General features: G+C 40.3%; 1 protein-coding gene across 5 annotated transcripts in view; it reads right to left on the reverse strand.

The window, feature by feature from the left end:
• Nucleotides 1-19250, reverse strand: part of mctp1a (multiple C2 domains, transmembrane 1a) — a 162359-nt gene that overhangs the window by 12090 nt on the left and 131019 nt on the right. For 3 of the 5 annotated variants that reach the window (XM_044112901.1, XM_044112900.1, XM_044112905.1), the window contains 4 exons: nucleotides 13250-13348; nucleotides 3203-3312; nucleotides 2651-2760; nucleotides 2011-2108 (listed from right to left, as the gene is read on the reverse strand). In XM_044112901.1, coding sequence (XP_043968836.1) covers nucleotides 2011-2108; nucleotides 2651-2760; nucleotides 3203-3312; nucleotides 13250-13348 — 417 coding nt within the window. The remainder of the gene's footprint in view (nucleotides 1-2010; nucleotides 2109-2650; nucleotides 2761-3202; nucleotides 3313-13249; nucleotides 13349-19250) is intronic. The other 2 variants (XM_044112903.1, XM_044112902.1) reach the window with 1 other exon arrangement.

The raw sequence follows: 19250 nt of genomic DNA on the forward strand, positions 1-19250 counted from the left end.
TTTGGATCCCACCATCACCCGAAAGCCTCAAGGGCTTTCAGTCCACTAACGTCTTTGACCCAGTAAGGCGAGGGGCAAGCAACAAGATGAACCCACCACCTGAGGCAGAGCAGAACATTCTGGTCTGTTTTTAGCCAATGACCGCAGAGAAGGGTATCTTTCTCCCAAAACAGACTTTTGGATTCAGAGAGAGATTGCAGTTTTTCGACTTTCCCTTCTTAAATCAAACAGCGCCCATTTGAAACAAATAGTCAACCTTTTTTGCAACTTTTTTCTAATTATCCGCCTCACAAATTTCTTTCTTTTCAAGCTTTATTTCTGTTGGTTTCATTGCTTTGCAAGACTTCAACCTCTCAGTGACACAGGGCTACAATTTCCCTTCCTACAGCTTTAGGACTGAGCTTACAGTAGCACTTACAGTATTACTTTTGCACTAGGTGAAATTTCAGAGGTATAGCCACTGGACCAGAGCAGTACATCTGCCCCCACCCTCCCTAGCCAGCAGGCCCTCATTAGGAGCCTTGTAAAGGGCTTGTACCTGCCAGGCTTGGGCCTCTTCACCACTACACACCCGCAGGCTTCAGGTGCGTAAGGTGGCTGCACTCCACCAGAGGGGACAGCTTGGGCTCATTTAAGTCGATGGATTGCTGCAGCAGCCCCCTGTAAACTACAGAGCTGTGCAAGGGCAGAAAGAGGGAGTGAGTGTGGGGTGTGCAAGGGGGGCAAGGATTATAACCCTGTAAAGATGAAAGATGTGGGCAATGAGCAATCAAAGAGGAAGTGTGTCCGTGCTGATGTGGAGGGGAACGGGTACTCAGAGGTCCCAGGTCCTTCAGTCAGAGCCCCCTTGCCCCCCGTCGGTGCGCATCACAGCAGGACATTAACGGCCACAGTCGACACCATCGGGCCTGGCTAACGCCACTACGAGATGCAGCTTAATTGGTGTTTAAATTGCACTTTGTCTTGGGCTGCACAGTGAGGGATAGTTATTGCTCACACATTGAACATAAGCAAGCATCTGATTCCTTCAGTCATAAAGTTAATCTGATCTCATGATAAATGTTGAAGGAAAACCACAGGGTGCCATTTAGGCTGTTGATTTACACTCTGCTCCAATTACCAGCATGGCTGAAAAACAGCAGCCAACTGTAATTGTGGTAGAGTGTATGTATGGAGTCAGTCAACCTAGTTATATGCCGAACACTAAACTCACTTAACCTTGTTATCTTGCAGCACAGCTCCAGCCATGTAAGAGGAAATTAAATTAGTGCGGGAAGCTTTTAATGGAAAAACACTCAAAAAAACAGCTTTACATTACTTTGATTAGACGGCTAAAACAAAGAGCCATGTGTTCTGAAAGAAGGAAAAAAAAAGTGCAACTATGCAAAGTGATGCTGGCAGGAGAAACGAGACAGAAGATCATAAGAGTGATTTGCAAAAGTACTAATAATATGGGAATGTTTTCACTTTTTGTTGTAGTACAACCCCAACTTCAATCTTCTCTGTTGAGATTTTATGTGATAGACCAACACAAAGTTTGACATAATTAAGTGGAAAGAGTTCTCTTTTATTTATGTATTTTATAAAACTCTTGATAAATTGATGTGAAAATTGATTTGGACCCTTTCGGACCCTGAAAGCCGTAGACAGACGGGTTACTATTTACAAACTGACATTTGAAAGCAATTGGTTGTTTCGGTTGTATTTTATTTAGGGGTGGTCAGATTAAAAGGAACTGAATACAAACGCACATTATGCTTTTCAAATTTGTTATTAGTAAAAACAACTTTAAAGACATTGTGTCCTTTTCTCTTTACTTCAAAATTATGAGCTACTTTATGCCGGTCTACCATGTTAAATCCCAACAATATTTAATGTTTGTGGTTGTAATATAACATTACAACACTAGCATTTGTGAAAAAGTTGCTCAAATAATTTCACAATACAATGAGAATAGAAGCTAGGACTTGAAACTAACAGGTGTGACTTCGAAATTAGAAGTTGACCCACCACTTGCACATCTGAGGGCACTCTGGAAAGAAAGTCCAGCAGCTCGTTGTTGTCAATGGTGTAAGGATCCCGCAGTTTCTTTGTGAACTTGTTAACCCCTGTAGCAGGAAGAAAAGTAAACAGACAGACAGACAAATAATAAAATATACTACAAAATATTCAGAAATACAAAACTTTCAATTCTTCAGCACTTTTTCCCCCAAAAAAATAAATACATGAAAATAGGCAAACAAAAGAACTTTTCTGTTTATTTGCTTTTGATATAGTACATCTGAAATGTTTATACACCCTTCTTTGGATGTAAGGGTTAAATAGTAATTACCAACATGAATTATTTCAAAACTGGGCAAGGCCCTCAGCCCCAGGTTATCTACCGATATGTGTACAAGTGCGTAAAAAGAGAGCAAGTTTGTGAATGTGAATGTATGTCTTAAGCAATCACGCCTGGAAAAGTGCTATATAACTACAGTCCCGGATACAAGTTCCTTCAGATATGGACAAAAAGTTTATAAAAACTATATCAAAGTACTTTTTTTCCCACAAAACTCAAAAATCAGAAAACCCTGGCATTTAAAAAGAATGTGAACACTTTTGAGTGCAGCTTAATTAAAGTTGATTCACATAACTAGCATTAGCTCACCCCAGGCCAGCACGATGAACCGCAGTGGAATGAAGTAGATTATGATTGTGGCCAAAACGAGAGCTACGATCACTAACCAGCTTAAGAAAGGCACAGTCCAGTTAAATGTGCTGTAAAAGAAAAATGAGAGATTCAAATTAGGAAACATTGTAAAAGCTCATTTAACTGGGCATGCTCAGAAATGTCACCATCAGGAAATAGGAAACATGCTAACAGTTATAAAAATAAGTTACAGATCAGTCATTCGGCACCATTTAAACAATAGAAACTTTTGAGAGTCTGTTCGTTTTCTGCCGGAAAACAACTTATTTCAGTTTACTATTTAAAAATTTAAGAAATAGGTAAATCAACAACTCTGTGTCAACATGCACATGAAGTCATGTGTGTACATAAAGGTCATGCAGGTCTACATGTGATTCAGGAACTGAGTTAAAATAAGTTAGCCTGGCACGGGAAGGCAGAGGGGCCTGGCAATGTGGAAAAAGAACCAGAACATGTGGAGCGAAGCAAAGGGAAGTGGGCCCGGTGCCGAGGACCAGGCTTTCGACTCACTTCTTTATCCTCTCGCCGTAGGAGGCCACTTCATCCAGTGCATTCTGCACGCTGATGCACACGTCCTGGATGGCATAAAGCTTGTTCATGAAGCCCTTTCTCTCCGAGTCCTGCAAGAGGACAGATAGAGATGTAGGCAAGCAAAGAAGAAAGCCTGGATGAAGGAGGGGGAATATGCAGATGGACAGAATAGAGACAGGAGAGGAGGAAGAAGAGGGAGAAGACAGAGGCTGGGCACAGGCATCTCCCTGAGAACAATGCACTTTAAACAGCTTTGATTTGGAGTTGGGAGCCAAATCACCGGATATCCTGCCTGAAGTGACGGAGCGCTTTCATTCCAGGCCGTAATAGAGATATAAAGTTGGCAGAACAAATCAAAATGTTTCCCTCCTTACAAATACTCACAGGAAAAATTTGAATATGTGAATAAAGAGCTAGAATTAGACTGAAAGCCAAATGGATACATCAGTCTTTCGTCTCCCCCCTCTTTCTCTCTCTTTTTGGTCCTGCCAAGGCAGCTAGGACGACCAGGCAGAGTCCTCTTTTGTTCTGCTGGTTGGCACGCTGTGGTGATGTCACCAGCTGTGACATCATTATCATCCTTATTAACGCAGTCAACCATCATGAAAGGCTCCTCCTATTGTGAACTTTGAATATTGCTGGAGCAAGGAGAAGAAAACATCGTCAGCCTGTTTCATGTAAATCCTGCCCGTCAAACTGAAGCAAAGTAAAGAATTGCAGAAGTCATGCAACAGTCAACAAGCCACCTGCTGAGTGACAGGCAGGCGGGGACAGGACAGATCTGGACACAATGAGGTGACCCAAAGCCAGTGGCTGAGGGAGGACATCAAGACGTAGACTCCCTGATGCTGGATGTGTTTGGTGGGCATGCTGGGAAATCTAAATTTAACACAACTGCCTGTAAGGAAGGTTTAAAATGTAATTTGTAGGACAACTACATGGAATACAATGAACAAATTCCATGAAAAGGACTTCAATACGCAGTATCATGCAGAAATCGTTATTCCCCTCGAGCCTTTTCACATTTTCTCAGGTTTCAACCACAAACCTCAAAACGTCTTTTTGGGGATTTTATGTTACAGGCCAAAACAAGGGAGCACATAACTGTCAAGTGGAAGAAAAATGATGCATGGTTTTCATATTCTTTGACAAATCTTAAACGTGGTATGATTATGCATTTAACCCATTCAAATTAGATAGTCCTAAAGTAAATTCAGTTGCCATTATAACATCCTCAGTTTATAGTCACCCTAGTCTCAATATAATACAATCTGAGTTGAGACTTCAGAGGTTTGTTTGCTAGGGACAAAGTTATGGTGAAGTTTAAATAGGTCAAGTCGTTAAGCAATCTCAAAACTCCAAACTTCTCAGAAGACGGATTAATCAACCCATAATGCAAAAACAGAAAGAGCTAAAAAGTAAACCTATAATAACGGACCTGAATGTAAAGGCTGGACAAAAAGAACATTAATTGGAGATGGGGTCAGGATGATGTAGCCATGGTAACACTGGAGGAGCCAAACCTGACACCGTCCATCGTGCTCAACATGCCATCCCTGGTCAGCACAATGTGGTGACGGCATCATGCTGTGGAGGACACTTTCCTTCAGCAGAAACATTGAAGTTGTTCAGATTTGAGGGGAGGATGGGTCAGAATAATTACAGGACAATCATGGAAAGACTGTAATGGAGGTTCAGCTCCCACCAGGTAAGCCCCCCCCCTTAACATACAACCAGAGTTGGTTTAATTCAAGGCATGTTAAAGTGTTAGAATATTTCAGCCAAAACCCCCCCAAAAAAACAGAACTAAATCTAAGTGGAAATACCTGAAAATTGCTGTTTCTCCATCAAATCTGGTTGAGCTTGAGTCACTTTTCTACATAGAAATGGCTCAAGATTTCAGACCACATGTCCAAAGGTGGTAGACTCACACTACAGATAACTTGCAACTGTAAATGCAGTGACATGTATAAAATATTGACCTAAGGGACTGCAAAGAAATGGACGGCACTCTTTTCTGATTTTTTTTAATAAGTAAAACAATACGTTGTTTTCTTTCCATGGTACAATTTTGCTCTTCTTTATATTGGACTAACCAAAGCTGGTAGAAACACACACCAAAACTTTTTCGTTGTAATTGTTACCGTAGGGAGATTGGTTACCCAAAGGGGGCTGAATGCAAATGCAAACACACTTTTCAAACAACAAATTACAACAACATTTTTAAAACCAGGCATCATTAGCCCTCCATTTCATTACTTGTTTTGGTCTATGACACACAATTCCAATAAAATAAATTGAAGTTTACGTTTGTAAAGTGACAAATATAGACGTTCAAAGGAAATTTGTGCCTGCAAGGCACTGTGGGCGTCCGTCCGTCCATCCATCTATCCATCCATCCGTCCGTCCAGATTTGGACTCACTACCTGACCAGAAGGCGCATTCAGCCCCTCCACTAAGTCTGTCCTGGGTTCCCCTTCAAGTGGAGGGTTTGATAAAACTCTAAAGTGAAAAAGTAGGTCTAAGGCCACATTTCCTTTTATTAGAAAAAACAAAACTGCTTTATTGAGGAAGATGGATTCAGTATGGTAGATTAGAAAAGTAAAGCTATGAGTAATTTCTGTCTTTATACCCACAAAAGACAGCAAAGCAGTCAAAGTCATGAAACTTCAAGACCTCAGAGGCCTTCACCACATTTGGGTCTTTGAGTCCAGCCACTTTACCACAAGCCTCCCATTGAGACCCAATCTTCCTCCACCTCCCCCAAAAACCCAACGTCTTTCTTTTTTTGCTCTGCATCCAGGATCAGATAATGTGAAAAATGAACCATGGAGCAGCCAGGGAGACCACATGGCCTCCCCAACAAAACCACACAAGACAAATAGATATAATTAGACAACCTCTCTGGGTTATTTTTCTTCGAAAATATTTTACAAGACCCCCTTATATTTTCCCCCTCCTGCTCTCCTTATCCTCTTGGTCCTTTTCTTTCAGGTCCATCTGTTTTTCATTCTGCGCTCAAACAAATCTCAGGACGAAGTGTCTATTGTACTGGGTTTGGTTAGGTCGGGCCAAGATGGGCTTGGTCAGGACACATTATTTTGGAGCCCCAACTTGGGAGAGAGTGTTTTAGGGCCATGGGAGTGGTGTGAGAGAGCGAGTGGGGGTGGAGATGATAGGTCAGAGTTCAGAGGCGTATAAACCATTGCCACATGCCCTTCGGACTGCGGTCTGAATCCTATTTCCTGTCTTCAAACACGGTTCGAAGAGGCGGGAGGTAGCAATAACACTGAGGGCCGTGGAGAACCTTGTTTTCCCAGCTTCCCTGCACACTGCGCACATATGGAGTCAGGCAACCTGTTCTTATAATGGAACCTAATATGCACACAAACACACACACACCCTACAGCTATGAGATAAGGTTGATCAGCACACCTGGTCAAGCTCTGTGACTAGCAATAGTACTACATCCCCAACACACACTAATAAATTCTTCACTTCTAACAGTTAAGGCCTCTTAGTCCAAGCTTAAAAATAGTGCAATGTGATGATTCACAGAACATTTACACAAATGCAAATATTAGATGCATCCTGCTCTAACACACCTGACTCAAATGAATGGCTCATTAGCAGACGAATCACATGCTACTGAGCAAATTAACCAATTTGATTCAAGTGTGTTTGGAGCAGGGATTCATTTAAAATCTGATAGAAATATGACTTTGAATTATATTGTATTAGAACGCAATGTATTGATTCAACCTGAATGTGGAGTCATTTGGATTTCACATATCTGTTTATGTATGATAAAAGCTTGTAAAAGGACTTAAGAAGATTGTTAATTTAGTGCGCTATATGTAAACTGAACTCTATTAATGTTTGTAAAATTGCTTCAAATGCAGGCATTACAGCTAAAAAAAAAAGAGCTTGTTTTGATGGATAATGCTGCATGCATTAGATCAGTCTAATGGGGCAGACATAATCAACTGTAACTGCAGTGGCATCTGGATGAGTTGGGTAACAAAGACCTGTCACACTAACTCCCAGCATTAATGCTCCAATTGTTCATGAGTAATTAATCAACTGTAAGGAATAAAAAAATAAAAAAGTGCTTTCATACCTTTTGTGTACAGGGCATTCAAATTAGTTTTGCATGTAGAAAGTGTACAGACATTCAGAAACCTCTGCAACTACAAGTTTTTTTTTTTCTTTTTTGCAGTTTTCCACCAGTGAGATTTGGTGATTATTTTTTTCATCTTTCCTACAATCCCACTAACTGTGTGCTGTAGCAAGATAAACTCGGCTCCTCATCCAACCATTTTATGATCCATTTCTAAGGGGCAAACAGGCTGTGATGTGAGCTCAAGCTAAAGTCAGCAGAGCATCACGTTACTAGATAAAAAAAAACCTGCATTAAGACATACTGCGAATGTGAACGAAAATGTGTTTATGCAGGGAAGAAAGTCTTTGACATCAATTAACTCCCATCAGGCTGGTAGAAATATTCTGTGAGCTGATGTCCTTTTGTTGGGGGAGAGTTGCATGTTTTAATTGCACGTGTGGCATTTAGAGACAATAAATGCATCTTTTGCGGTTATGTCGAAAGTTTGCGTCATTGTTTGGATGCGTGGCGTGTGATGTGAAATCCCTGCCGAGCACTCCCTGGCAAAGCAGTTAGAAAGCTCATTAAAGCGATTCGAGTTGTTTGCTCGTGTTGGGGAGAAATTACCCTCAGTGATACCAAAGCGAGCCCAGGGACACACACTCTCACACACCTACAAAGAAACAGCCAATTCAAGCTAACCGCATTGCACTGGATGGTAAATTGTGGTAAACAATGTGGTAAACTCCTTGAAACACTTGATGAAATATTTAACAAAAGAAAGATGCGCAGTGCCCCAGAGTGCTTGAATCCTTTTTGTTTTCCCTTGCAGAGAGATGCCCTCATGGCAAAGCACATTTGTATGTAAAAGTATGAAGTGAACAGTTGTAAACTTTGCAAAGACAGTTTGTTCCACGTTGACCCAAGGCCTAGAGCAAAACAAGAGAGAGGTCAGAGAGAACTCAGTCTAATAGTATAGACTCAAATATCTGTCCTAGATCCACTGGGGGGAAACAAGAGAGCCAGTTGAGGCCATTTTAACCTCCCGATCACACGCTTCCCCCTGCTGGGTTGTGCCATAAAAATGATAAACCCAACAGTTATAAAGTAGCGACATTCCACCCCATCACACCAGGAAATGAGTCTGAACCACAAGTGACTGCTGCTCACTGCTGCTGTGCTAAAATTGCACCTGTTTTTCTTTGTTTTGCATCGCTCAGTCTGGCAACACAGTAAAAATTGAAATGTCATATAAAATGTGACAGCATGCTAATATGTGGCTCCCAAAGGGCATCTGAAAGCGCTGTTGTTGATTTTGTAACTGCAGAGAGAGTCAGTATTCCTCTCATTTCCACCCCGGGAGACGAGAGGAGGAAAGAAAAACAATTGGAAAAGCAAGGAATACTACAGGGGTGACACAAAATTAAATTTCCAAAATCTGTACAAGAACTCGAAACAAAACAAAATTAAACAGCGGATATCACTGCTGTACTGCAAATGTCGCCTACAATGTTCACCTACTTCTACAGGAAAAAAGGCATTATGACATCCGAAAAACATATTTGTTCCACATGTAAGTAACATAGTGATGGTAACAACATATTATATTTAATTAGTGAAATTAGACAGGACAAATACTGTCCAGGATTGTTGATAATAAACAGAGGCTTTATAACTCGCCTGTACTTTGCCACACAGCTGAGGTAAAAAATATAAAATAGAAGGTACTACTACAAAAAAAAAAATACACAGTTGAACAAGGCTCCTAAACTCCACTTGAACTCTAAGTAATGCAAGTAATTCAAATTCATTGGGATATAAAACAGCGTAACAAATATTCTATATAAGTCAGCGTCCCAAAAAATATGTTCTCCTCAAACACGGTTGAATACTGATTTTCCTTCTTTTCATTTTTGAGAAAGATTTGGTTAGATCTTTCCCCCCTGATTGATCAATTGCATGTTAACGTATCACTTAAATGCTGTTAAAATTTAAGATAAAGTAAAATAACATAAAGAAAATATACACCCTGGTTTTTGTAAGTGCATTTGTGCAACTAAATGTTGATGATATAAAAGGGTCTTAATATAATCTGAACATTTTAGGTATTTTTGGTAACAATCTACTCTGACGCAAGAGAAACCAAGGTATAAAAATCCCTCCCGCTCCTCCACCCAAAACTATTTAAAGCAAATAATCTACTTTCTAAAAAAAAAGTGCATCATTTCATTTTCTTTCCCTTTTTAGATTTTTAGGCAAAGTCTTACTTTTTATGAGCGAAATATTTTGGCTGCAAATCAAATGCAGCATAGAGTGCTTCTTATTTTTTATGGCAACCATTTAAATAGTTTGAATGGTTTCAACAATAGTTTTTCACTGGCAAATATTCCAAGCATTGCAAACTTAGCAGAGAAGCGGGGAACCACAGATTTTATAACTTTGGAGTTTAATAATGGCCTTTAGAGGTATCATAAAAAAATAAATAAATAAAAAAACTCTGGAAATTGCCCTTAAAGAGCATCTCTCCTTTACCAGGAAATGACAACATGAACTCAGAGTCTGTGTCAAAAAGCCTCAGATAAACCCGGGCGACTTGGCACCTTGCCAGTGCCACATGAAGGAAGCAGATGTTCCAAGTGTGTTTAATAGATAATTTATCCCATACATCTATTTCCCTCCCTCGCTCTTTGTCAAAACACATATCCGTTTATCTGAAGCATTGAAATGCACAGCATGTCTTCTCACACACAGGAATCCCATAATAGCCCTTTTTCTGCCCCTTCCTACAGCACCAAACACCCAACTGCTGAAGACCAAATCAATGACCATCGGGTTAAGATGCTTCTGTGTTCCTTTTCTGTGTTTATAGGATGAATAAAAACAAAACAACTATGTATATGTGCTAAAGATTTCCCCCATAAAGCCAAAGTCAAACTCTAGTTAAAACTGTCAGCTGAAGGTGGGCCAGACACACACACAATGCTCCACAGCGCTAATTAGTCTCTTCACCCAGTCAGGTCCCACAGCGAGGATAAATATACACATATGTAAAAATAATAATTAAAAAAAAAAATACGGAAAAGTCAGTGATGACGCTGACTTATTTTCAGTTTGACCTCTGCTTCGTACCCTAAAGAGAGAAGTTTCTAGTGTTATGACTGAACGTGTCGTTAATGCGTCTGGTTGGCAGGAGGTTGTTCGCCACTGATCATCTTTACCCATCTCCCCGTGGAGCCTCTCATCACCTCCGCCACGCCAGCTCCTCTATCAGGCTCAAGGTCAGGCTCACACACACAAATGGTCTCCTGATCAGCCCTTACCATACTACCCACTTCTGCTGAACTCCACCCGACCCACACCCACCCACCCACCCACCCCGCCTCACCTCTGTTCCCTTGCTCCTGCACTCTCCTTCCCATGTCCTTCCCAGGATCCAGCGTGGCAGGGTGTGATGAATGGGACATTATTACTCTTGTCCGCTGCTGGCCTGATTTTAGCTCATCCACTTCTGTCTCATCAGACAGTCTGTGTCTCCATGTCTGGCCTTAAAACATATGTTACTGCCCGACCTACCTCGGATCTATTTCAGTCATTTCCACAGTGAGAGTCGATCCGACCTTTAGTAGGTTAAGGAAAGGTGCTTGCAAAAATATTTTTCACCACCAATGAAGCATATTTATCTTTTAAGGAATTAAATGGGGTTAAGTAAAATGTGATTTATCTCTTCACTCTCCGAAGGCGACAAACTTTGGCATACCTTTTATTGGATATGCACCCTCTGAGAGACGGAGGCAGTAGAGGCAGATGTGAAAATCCACAGTCTTAAAACTTTGTTTTAGAAAGAAAGAAAAAAAAAACAATAAGAATGAGAGTGCACAGCCACAAAGTGAGGGGATCACTTCTTCAAAAAGTAAATAAAATATGCATCCTCTCTGTGCTCATTACAGATTTATGACTCTTGTTAAAAGAAAAGGTGGCGGCTGCCTTCTTGCATGTCTGACTTTCAAAAATCAGACGACACTGCTGTCAAGTGTTGTGCTCCACATTCTGTCCAATGAGAGACCGGGAGGGCTGAGTGTGTGCCATCTTCAGCATCCTGTGCAGCGAGAGGCGCGCAGAGACTTACTTTTGGGTGGATGGGAGCACGGCAAAAAAAAAACGAAAAAAAAAAAAAAACCTCACCTAACATACAGGGAGCGTACCGTGCAATTCTTTGATGCATACTTCATCAATGGAAAAGTTCAGCTGGTTCAGCCACTTTTCTGTGTGTGTGTGTGATTAAGAACGGCAACACTTGGGGGAGTTGACGTTCTTGCGTCAGGCATAATGAGTTTTGGGATTTGCAGTGATGATATGAAGAAGTTTTGCTGTTCATAAAACAACTTTAACACAAAAAAGCACCCACAACCTTGTCGAAGTCCCCCCACCAACACACACACACACGCACACGCCCACGCACACACACACACACACACACAAGTATAACGCCTTGCAAAAGTATTCATAATGCTTGGACTTTTATTAGCTTTGTCACTTTGTTTGAGATTATAAATCACAGACTAGCACACGGTTTAATTTTGAAGTGAAAACAAAATAGCTATGTGGTTGTTTTTTTTTTGTTTGTTTGTTCATGAAGACAATCTTAAAAACATGAAAAAATTCAGCTCTTTTTGCTGTGGTAAAGTATTACTAAATTAAATCCAAAGCAACCAGCTGCCTTCAGACGAAATTAAAATATGTGAAGTTTTCCACAAGCCAGTTAGGAGACGCAGCAAACGTGTGAAAGAAGTGCATCGGACAGATGAAACCAAATTGGATTTGTTTGACTGGCATGCCAAATTTTATGTTGGGAAACCAACACCGAACAAATATTCCTCATGGTGAAACAACCTGGTGGTGGCAGAGTTATACTGTGGGGAACATTGTGGGGGAAAATTTTAGATGCGGCAAAACTTAGACAAAGGTGAAGACATTTAAGCAGGATAATGACCCCAAACACATAGCCACAGATAAACAAAATGCTTCAGATCAAAGCATATCATGTGCTTGGCTGTTTGAGTCAAAGCCTAGAACTAAGTCCAAATGAGAAATCGAAGCCAGCGCTTAAAATTTATGTGCAAAGTCGGTTCCAATCTGTCTGAGCTTGAGTTATTTGGGGTAGAAGAATGGGCAGAAGCCCATGTGCAGAGCTGTTAGAGACATAACCCAAAAGACGTTTAGACTGTGATGTAATTTCAGCAAAGGGAAGACCGTTTCACTGCAGGTAAATGAAAGTTTTTGCAAACTTGATCTCATGTTACAAGAGCAGCTTCTTCTGTGTTTGCAGTGCTACCTACAATGCTTGTGGCAAACTGCGCCTGGACTTATTATGACTCCCGTTCAACAAGAAACTCGGGAAAGTATTTCAGTTTGGTTATATGAAAATTATTTTAAGTTGCTTTATGCTTAATGCCTTAACTACTATTCTTAGTGGGAATCATGTTATCCTTTTAACCACAAAAACTACTGCTAAATGAAGCACTCTAAGCTGCAATTATATCCAAATCACCATGTCAGCTTCTATCAGCTAAACTCAGGAAACACACACAGTCCAACCTCCGTCGACAGCTATCACCCAACGTTAGAGAAGATCAGCAGGGACACAAGGACATTACACAAAAAGACACGAGCCGCTTGTCATGCTGGAGCTCACTTATCTCCCCCCCATCACCTCAAAGAGCAGGCACAGGCGTGGCCCCGGCAGTGGGCAAGTGGGCCAAACGTGCAGTGTGAGGAATATCAAACTGAGACACGGACAGAGGACAGGTGCTGACGAGGACGGCAAACAGAGGCCGTCGGACAGACGATGAGCTAAGTGGCAAACTGGAAGACAGTGACACACAGCAGCAGGAATCCGTGCCAGAGCCACACACACGTTAACTTACCACCATCACTCGTATCCACTCAAAGTGCCAGGAAGCCAATATATCCTCGAGGATATGGTTTTTATCATGGCTGTCCTCCCAGGGGCCTTGTTTAGGGTCCTTGTGGATAAATTAGAGTGAAATTTTCTCTTTATAAGCCAAAGCAAATAAAATGTCATCTTTAGACAATGTGGATGTTGGGTGCTATACATTGTTCTCACCAGGTCCAATGAGAGCTTCGATCATTTGGAGGGACCAGCTTCAGCCTTAATCTCATTTGTTGATACTCACCTTTGTTTATATTTATATACAAGTTATACAATTTCATAAGTAAAAGAAAATATACTGACTTGCATGTTGTGTCTCTTATTGGGCTGTTTTTTTACATTTTGTCACATTACAACCACAAACCTGAACAAATTTCATTGGAATTAATGTGACGGACCACCACAGAGTGGAGAATAGCAAACATTTTCGGACATGAGTGCACCCTCCACTCAGCTCTCATGTTGTAAAGAAGGTGTACTCCAGTGCTGTTCTGCCACACATAACAGTTTATCTATAAATCGCAAATTTTAATTTTGGTCTCATCTGACCCATACACCTTCCAGAATTGTTGGATTTCTGCAGCCATTCCTTTGTAGTCTTGCAGTTGTGCCACACCAATTAAATCTTTTCAGAATGACGGTGCTCTGTGAGATGTCATACGGTTGAAATGTTTTTTTTTTTCTATTATTATTATTGTAACACTGATTTAAACTTCTCTTTATGTCAGAACTGCCTGGTGTGTCCTTTGGTTTTGTGAAGCAGTTTGTTCACTAATGTACTCTATTGAACCTCTCAGACCTACTGAGATTAGATCACCCACAATTTGACGTTGTTTACCAAGTAGTTACCTTCTGAAGACTGTTTGTTGCACTAGATTTCGTTTAAGCACATTGGACTACAGGGGTGTAAAGAGAAATTCATGGCACATTTTTATTTCCATTTTTTCTTCTCTTTAACAATTTGTGGTGCATCAATTGATCACATGGTGTGGTTGTAGTGTGACAAAAGTATGGAAACCTTCATGGAAAACCAATGTTTTTCAAAAGGACTGTATGTTTATTGGTAGCTCAAAGCCATAACCTCTACTCTGTCGGAACAATGCTGATTGCAATTTAATTCTTCATCATTCAGGGCAAATGAACAGAACAGGACAAAGTGGAAGCAAAAACAATCAAAAAGTGTTGTGAGAACAGCAAAGTTCAGATTGAAGAAGCAGACACAGAAAGTCAAAGAGAAGGACAGACGTGTGTATCAGGGGAGAATACAGATAGTGAGAAATGATCCATCAGATGTATGTGTGTGACAGAAAGAAGAAAAGCAAACATTTCAGTTTGTTTTGCATAGTGAGACAATACTCCTCTGCGTTCCTTTCACCCGATTTTTTTTTTGTTTGTTTGTTTCGAGTCCTCCCTCTATTAGCCAAACATGATTAAAATGCAGTTCCTACCGGCGTCTCTGCTGAACAGCCGAAAAAGAGACAGCGAAATGGGAAGCAAAATGAAGCAGATAAGTCAAAAGCATCTTTTACAGCGCAACGCCTGTCATCTCTCACTGGCGCCGTGAAGAAAACAACACAACCTTTTTTTTCCCTCTCTCTTCCCTTCTTTCTCATTCTTTTTCAGCGGTTAAAACCTCCCAGGATACCTGAGGACAACCCCACTGCATCACAGGCTCAATAGCCTCCACAAAGCAACATTTCAGTCACGTTTTTTTTTTTTTTTTTTTTTTTTTATCCAATTGATATAATTCCCAGTGCTCTCCTTAGTCCAATTACATTATGCCATGTCCCTGACTCAGCAATCTGCAAAGTGCCGTGACTGGGACTGAGAGAGGAGATCTGGGGCTCAGGAAGGTGCTGCACAGCTGCTAAATGTGGCTCTGCAACTTGTTCAAATTATACATATTTACCTTCACTCAAACGGTTTGCCTTAAGTGTGAGTGTATTGATTGCTTAATGGCCCATAAAGAGACAGAAAATTGAACAGGCATGAGCTGAAAAAAAACTACAAAAAACAAAACAAAGAGGTCCAGTAGACAGTTTATATCAGCCTCACGACTTGGATTTAAGGCTGTGGCTTCTGAAATCAGATACGATCATCATTAGAGTATTGCATGCTTATGTGTATGCAACCGCAGTAGCAATGTCTATTTCGGCGAGGCATTGAAATGGATCCTTACAGATCCAGAAAAAAATGAAAAAGGCTAATTGGTCACACAAGAGAAATAGCAAAAGGTCTTAGTACCTGGAAGTCAAAGTTTTCAAGTTCCTGTTTGGAAATTCAATAAGAGTGGCCACTGAAATCAAAATTCTGACTTTAAAAGATTGCAAAACAGCCCCGTGTTCACTATTTAATATGCAGCGCAAATAAAACAATGTGTTTTGCAGGTGAGTGCTATTTAAAAGCACTTATTTTAAATAGTTTACACCTGTCTCGTTAGAAACAGTTGAACCTGTTAGAGCCTCTAAATGTGAAGTTGTTCCATTACTGTTGGAATGTGTAAAATGGCTTTCACTCAGCTTTTTACTGTTAATAGTAGTTAATCGCAAAACTATGAGCAAATCCTCCTGGTTTTCCATCTTGCAAGCAGAACATACTCATTATCATGAGCTATCCAAAGCCTAATAACAAGTTGTGCCACCTTTGATTACAATACCTGCCATGAAGCCTGTGGGATAGCTAGCAATGAGTCAACTCTGCCTCATTTGTTTGAGCAAGAATGACTTGTAAAATGTCACGCTGGAGCATCTCAATCAGATTTACGGCTTCAACAAAGCCACTCTAGAGATGCTTTTTTTTTTTTTTTTTTTCTGACCCAGCGAGAGGTGGACCGGCTCTTGTGTTTTTATTGTACCAGGATAAAAAAAAAAATCTCTTTCAATGAAATCCTGGCCAATAAGTTGAAACATTATCAACAACGGCGACAAAATATTTTGGGGATCGTCTACATGTTGCAAGTGTCAGACAGGTCTGTGCGTTCGTTTTGTATTTCGATGTTTTTGGCCGCAGGTCTCTCAAGTTGATGAATGTTTTGCTTATTGCTGCATCATTAACGCTGAGCTTAACTGAAGCAAGCGAGGCCTGCAGAGCGTTAGATGGTGGTCTGAATTCTTTGAATAATTCATTAATGCATCCTTACGTTTACTTGGATCAAACTGTGGTTTGCTGGATCCCTAAAGCCTGAGAAATTGCTCTGTAACCTTTCCCAGACCAATACTCATCAATGACTTTCTCCTCTGTTTTTGAATTTCTTTTGATTAAGGCTACATGTGATCTGTTCCTTTCTGAAGTATTTGAGCCAACTTCCTGTTGGCAGATTAGGTTGACTTTAGTTATTTACTGATTCTACAGATCAGGCTGAAATCAGGCATAGGTGTGACAAATAAAATTGAGTCAAAAACATGATTCCTCACAGTTAATCAATGATTTAACATGGAAAGTATTTAATGGTAGGTTGGATGTTTGTTTGTTTCTTTTTGTTCCTCTTCATAAGTTAAATCTTGATGTGAAAAATGTTGTTCTATTCATTCAAGTGACTGAGCCGAATTTAAACAAATTAAAAATAAATAAAATGTTACTCATGTGGTTAAAGCTACAGCAATTCTCGGTGGCATAATCTCATGCTTTTGTAGCAATGTTCACTACTGGTGTCGACAATTGTCTGCTAAACTGCTAGTTTAGCAGTTTGATATTGTAGAGAGTCTGGGTGGAAGGTTTAAAAGTTTAAGTGCTGCGTAGAAAAACTACGTAGTCACATATTCTGTCCCCCTCCCAAGTCATATCTGATAAAAGATAGGACTACAAAATGTACTTTTTTAGTATATACCAAACAACAATGAGGTACTCGATATAGCATATAGAATCAAAAAAAGGACAAAAAACTTGTATGAATATTCTGAAGAAAGGTTTTTTCTTTATATTCTGTTGCTTTTTAGTAGGAACAGGCAGAAAATAAAATTGAAACTTCTTCAGGTAAGTGAAGTTACCTGATGAATTTCAGGTAATAGCTAGGCTTTGTGTCAGACTATATTATTCACAAAGCATGTCTGTCTCAAATATGCTAATTTCTGCTGTGATCAGTGATGTTCTTAAAAACTCCAAAGGGTCAAGCAAACAGCACTGCCTTAGTGTCTGAAAGACCACCCAGCAAATAACTCACCTTCACTCAACAAAAGTGCAAAAGTTTAGGAATAATGAGTTTTCTGTTTTCCCTGTGAGGATAAATTTACCAAGAAATGGGACAGGAAGGCACTTTTCCTGTAGATACATGTGTGTGAGAGAGATATTGATAGATATACACACAGGAAGAAAGAGAGAGGAGGTGCACACGGCAGTAAGCCCCTGAGCAGGACATGATTGCAGTGTGTATCTTATCTGTGTCAGGTCCTCCTGAGGCTAGTGGAGCCTAGCTGAGCGGAGCACAAGCGCTTCAGTGACCAGTCAACCGTGTGAGGGTAATCTCCTCACTCCTTCACTCTCTATCTCTCTCTCCCATTCACTCTATCTTTCTCCATTTTCCCAGTAAGCCCCCCTGTGGGAGAAAGCTGAGCTGCACACACATGCGTGTTAGATGCTCACAGAAACAGACCAACACATTTATCCACACACACACACACACACGCACACACACCTTGTCTCTCGCACACACACATAGCCTAAAGGTGATTGCATTCAGCCAGCTCTGTATGTGGAGCCTACAGGTGAGAGCAGACATCATGGGCTAGATTACACAGGGAAGACCCTGTAGCCAGCAGAATGGAGGTATCATCAGTATTATCAGCCTAACTCTGCTCAAACTGTACTTTAAGAAGTTTTATAGTTTGACAACAGATGACATCTTTAAGACAGCTGATTAAATAAGTAAGGGTGCTGAGCAAATAGATAAGTTTATATGTGTTCTATTTAATTATGTCAATGGAGATCTATTTAAATCCCATCTGATGTTACAGTGCCTCGAAAAAGCATTTACACCTCCTGGCCTTTTCACATTTTGTCACATTACGACCACAAACTCCATTATACCTTATTGGGAAATTGTGATAGACTGACACAAAATAGAACTGGATTTTAAAGCTTGAGCAAAAATGACGCATGTCTTTATTTTCTGATTTTTATTAATAAAATCTGATGAGAAAACATGTTAGAGTTTCCAAAACACTTGGGACTAAGGAAGAGGTTCAGCTTCCAGAAGATCAATAATCCTGAACATTCAGCCAGAGCAACAGGGCCATTCTTTACATTAAAGCATACTCATATTTTACAATGGCCTAGTCCAAGTCCAGACCCAAATCCAAAATGTCTGAAAACAATGTAAACTTTTTTTTTCCACTTGAACACATCACCTTGTGTTGGTCTATCTTCATAAACTCTCAACAAACTGCAATGAAGCTCGTTGTGTGACAGAACGGTATGACCAAGGCATCATACCTTGTTCATACACAGTGGGAATTCAGGTCCTGTTTGCTGTAAGCTGACATGAATCAACATAACAAATGAAGCGACATCCTCTGTAATAAGCCAACAGGAAAACATACAGCAGGAAATATGGTAGGAGAATTGAAGAGAAAGATTTAGTGCAGGGTCTCAATGGAAATGCTAAATGCAGGGTCTACCATCAACCAATCATAATTAATCTCATTTTAATCAAGACCACATATTGACAAAATAAATGTCATTCTCAATTTAAAATCCTTCTTGCGGTTAAATTATTGAATAAATAAACAATTATATTGCATATTGTTTCTAATTTGTCTTTTAGGTTCTTTAACCATCTGATTGGTGCAAAGTGCTATTATACCCATCCAAGTGTTTCAGAAACCCACTGATCATTCATGCAACGTCTCTGTCCACAGTGCTTGACATTAGCATTGGGGACATCTGTGCTTTCTGCTGCTTGTTGCAGATTTTTTTTGCACTGAGTTGGTATTTTAGGCTTAAATAGCTTTGGTTATAGTCCAGCTCCTTTCTGCACAATC

The sequence above is a fragment of the Gambusia affinis genome, linkage group LG03 (assembly GCF_019740435.1).
Source record: "Gambusia affinis linkage group LG03, SWU_Gaff_1.0, whole genome shotgun sequence".
Taxonomy (NCBI): domain Eukaryota; kingdom Metazoa; phylum Chordata; class Actinopteri; order Cyprinodontiformes; family Poeciliidae; genus Gambusia; species Gambusia affinis.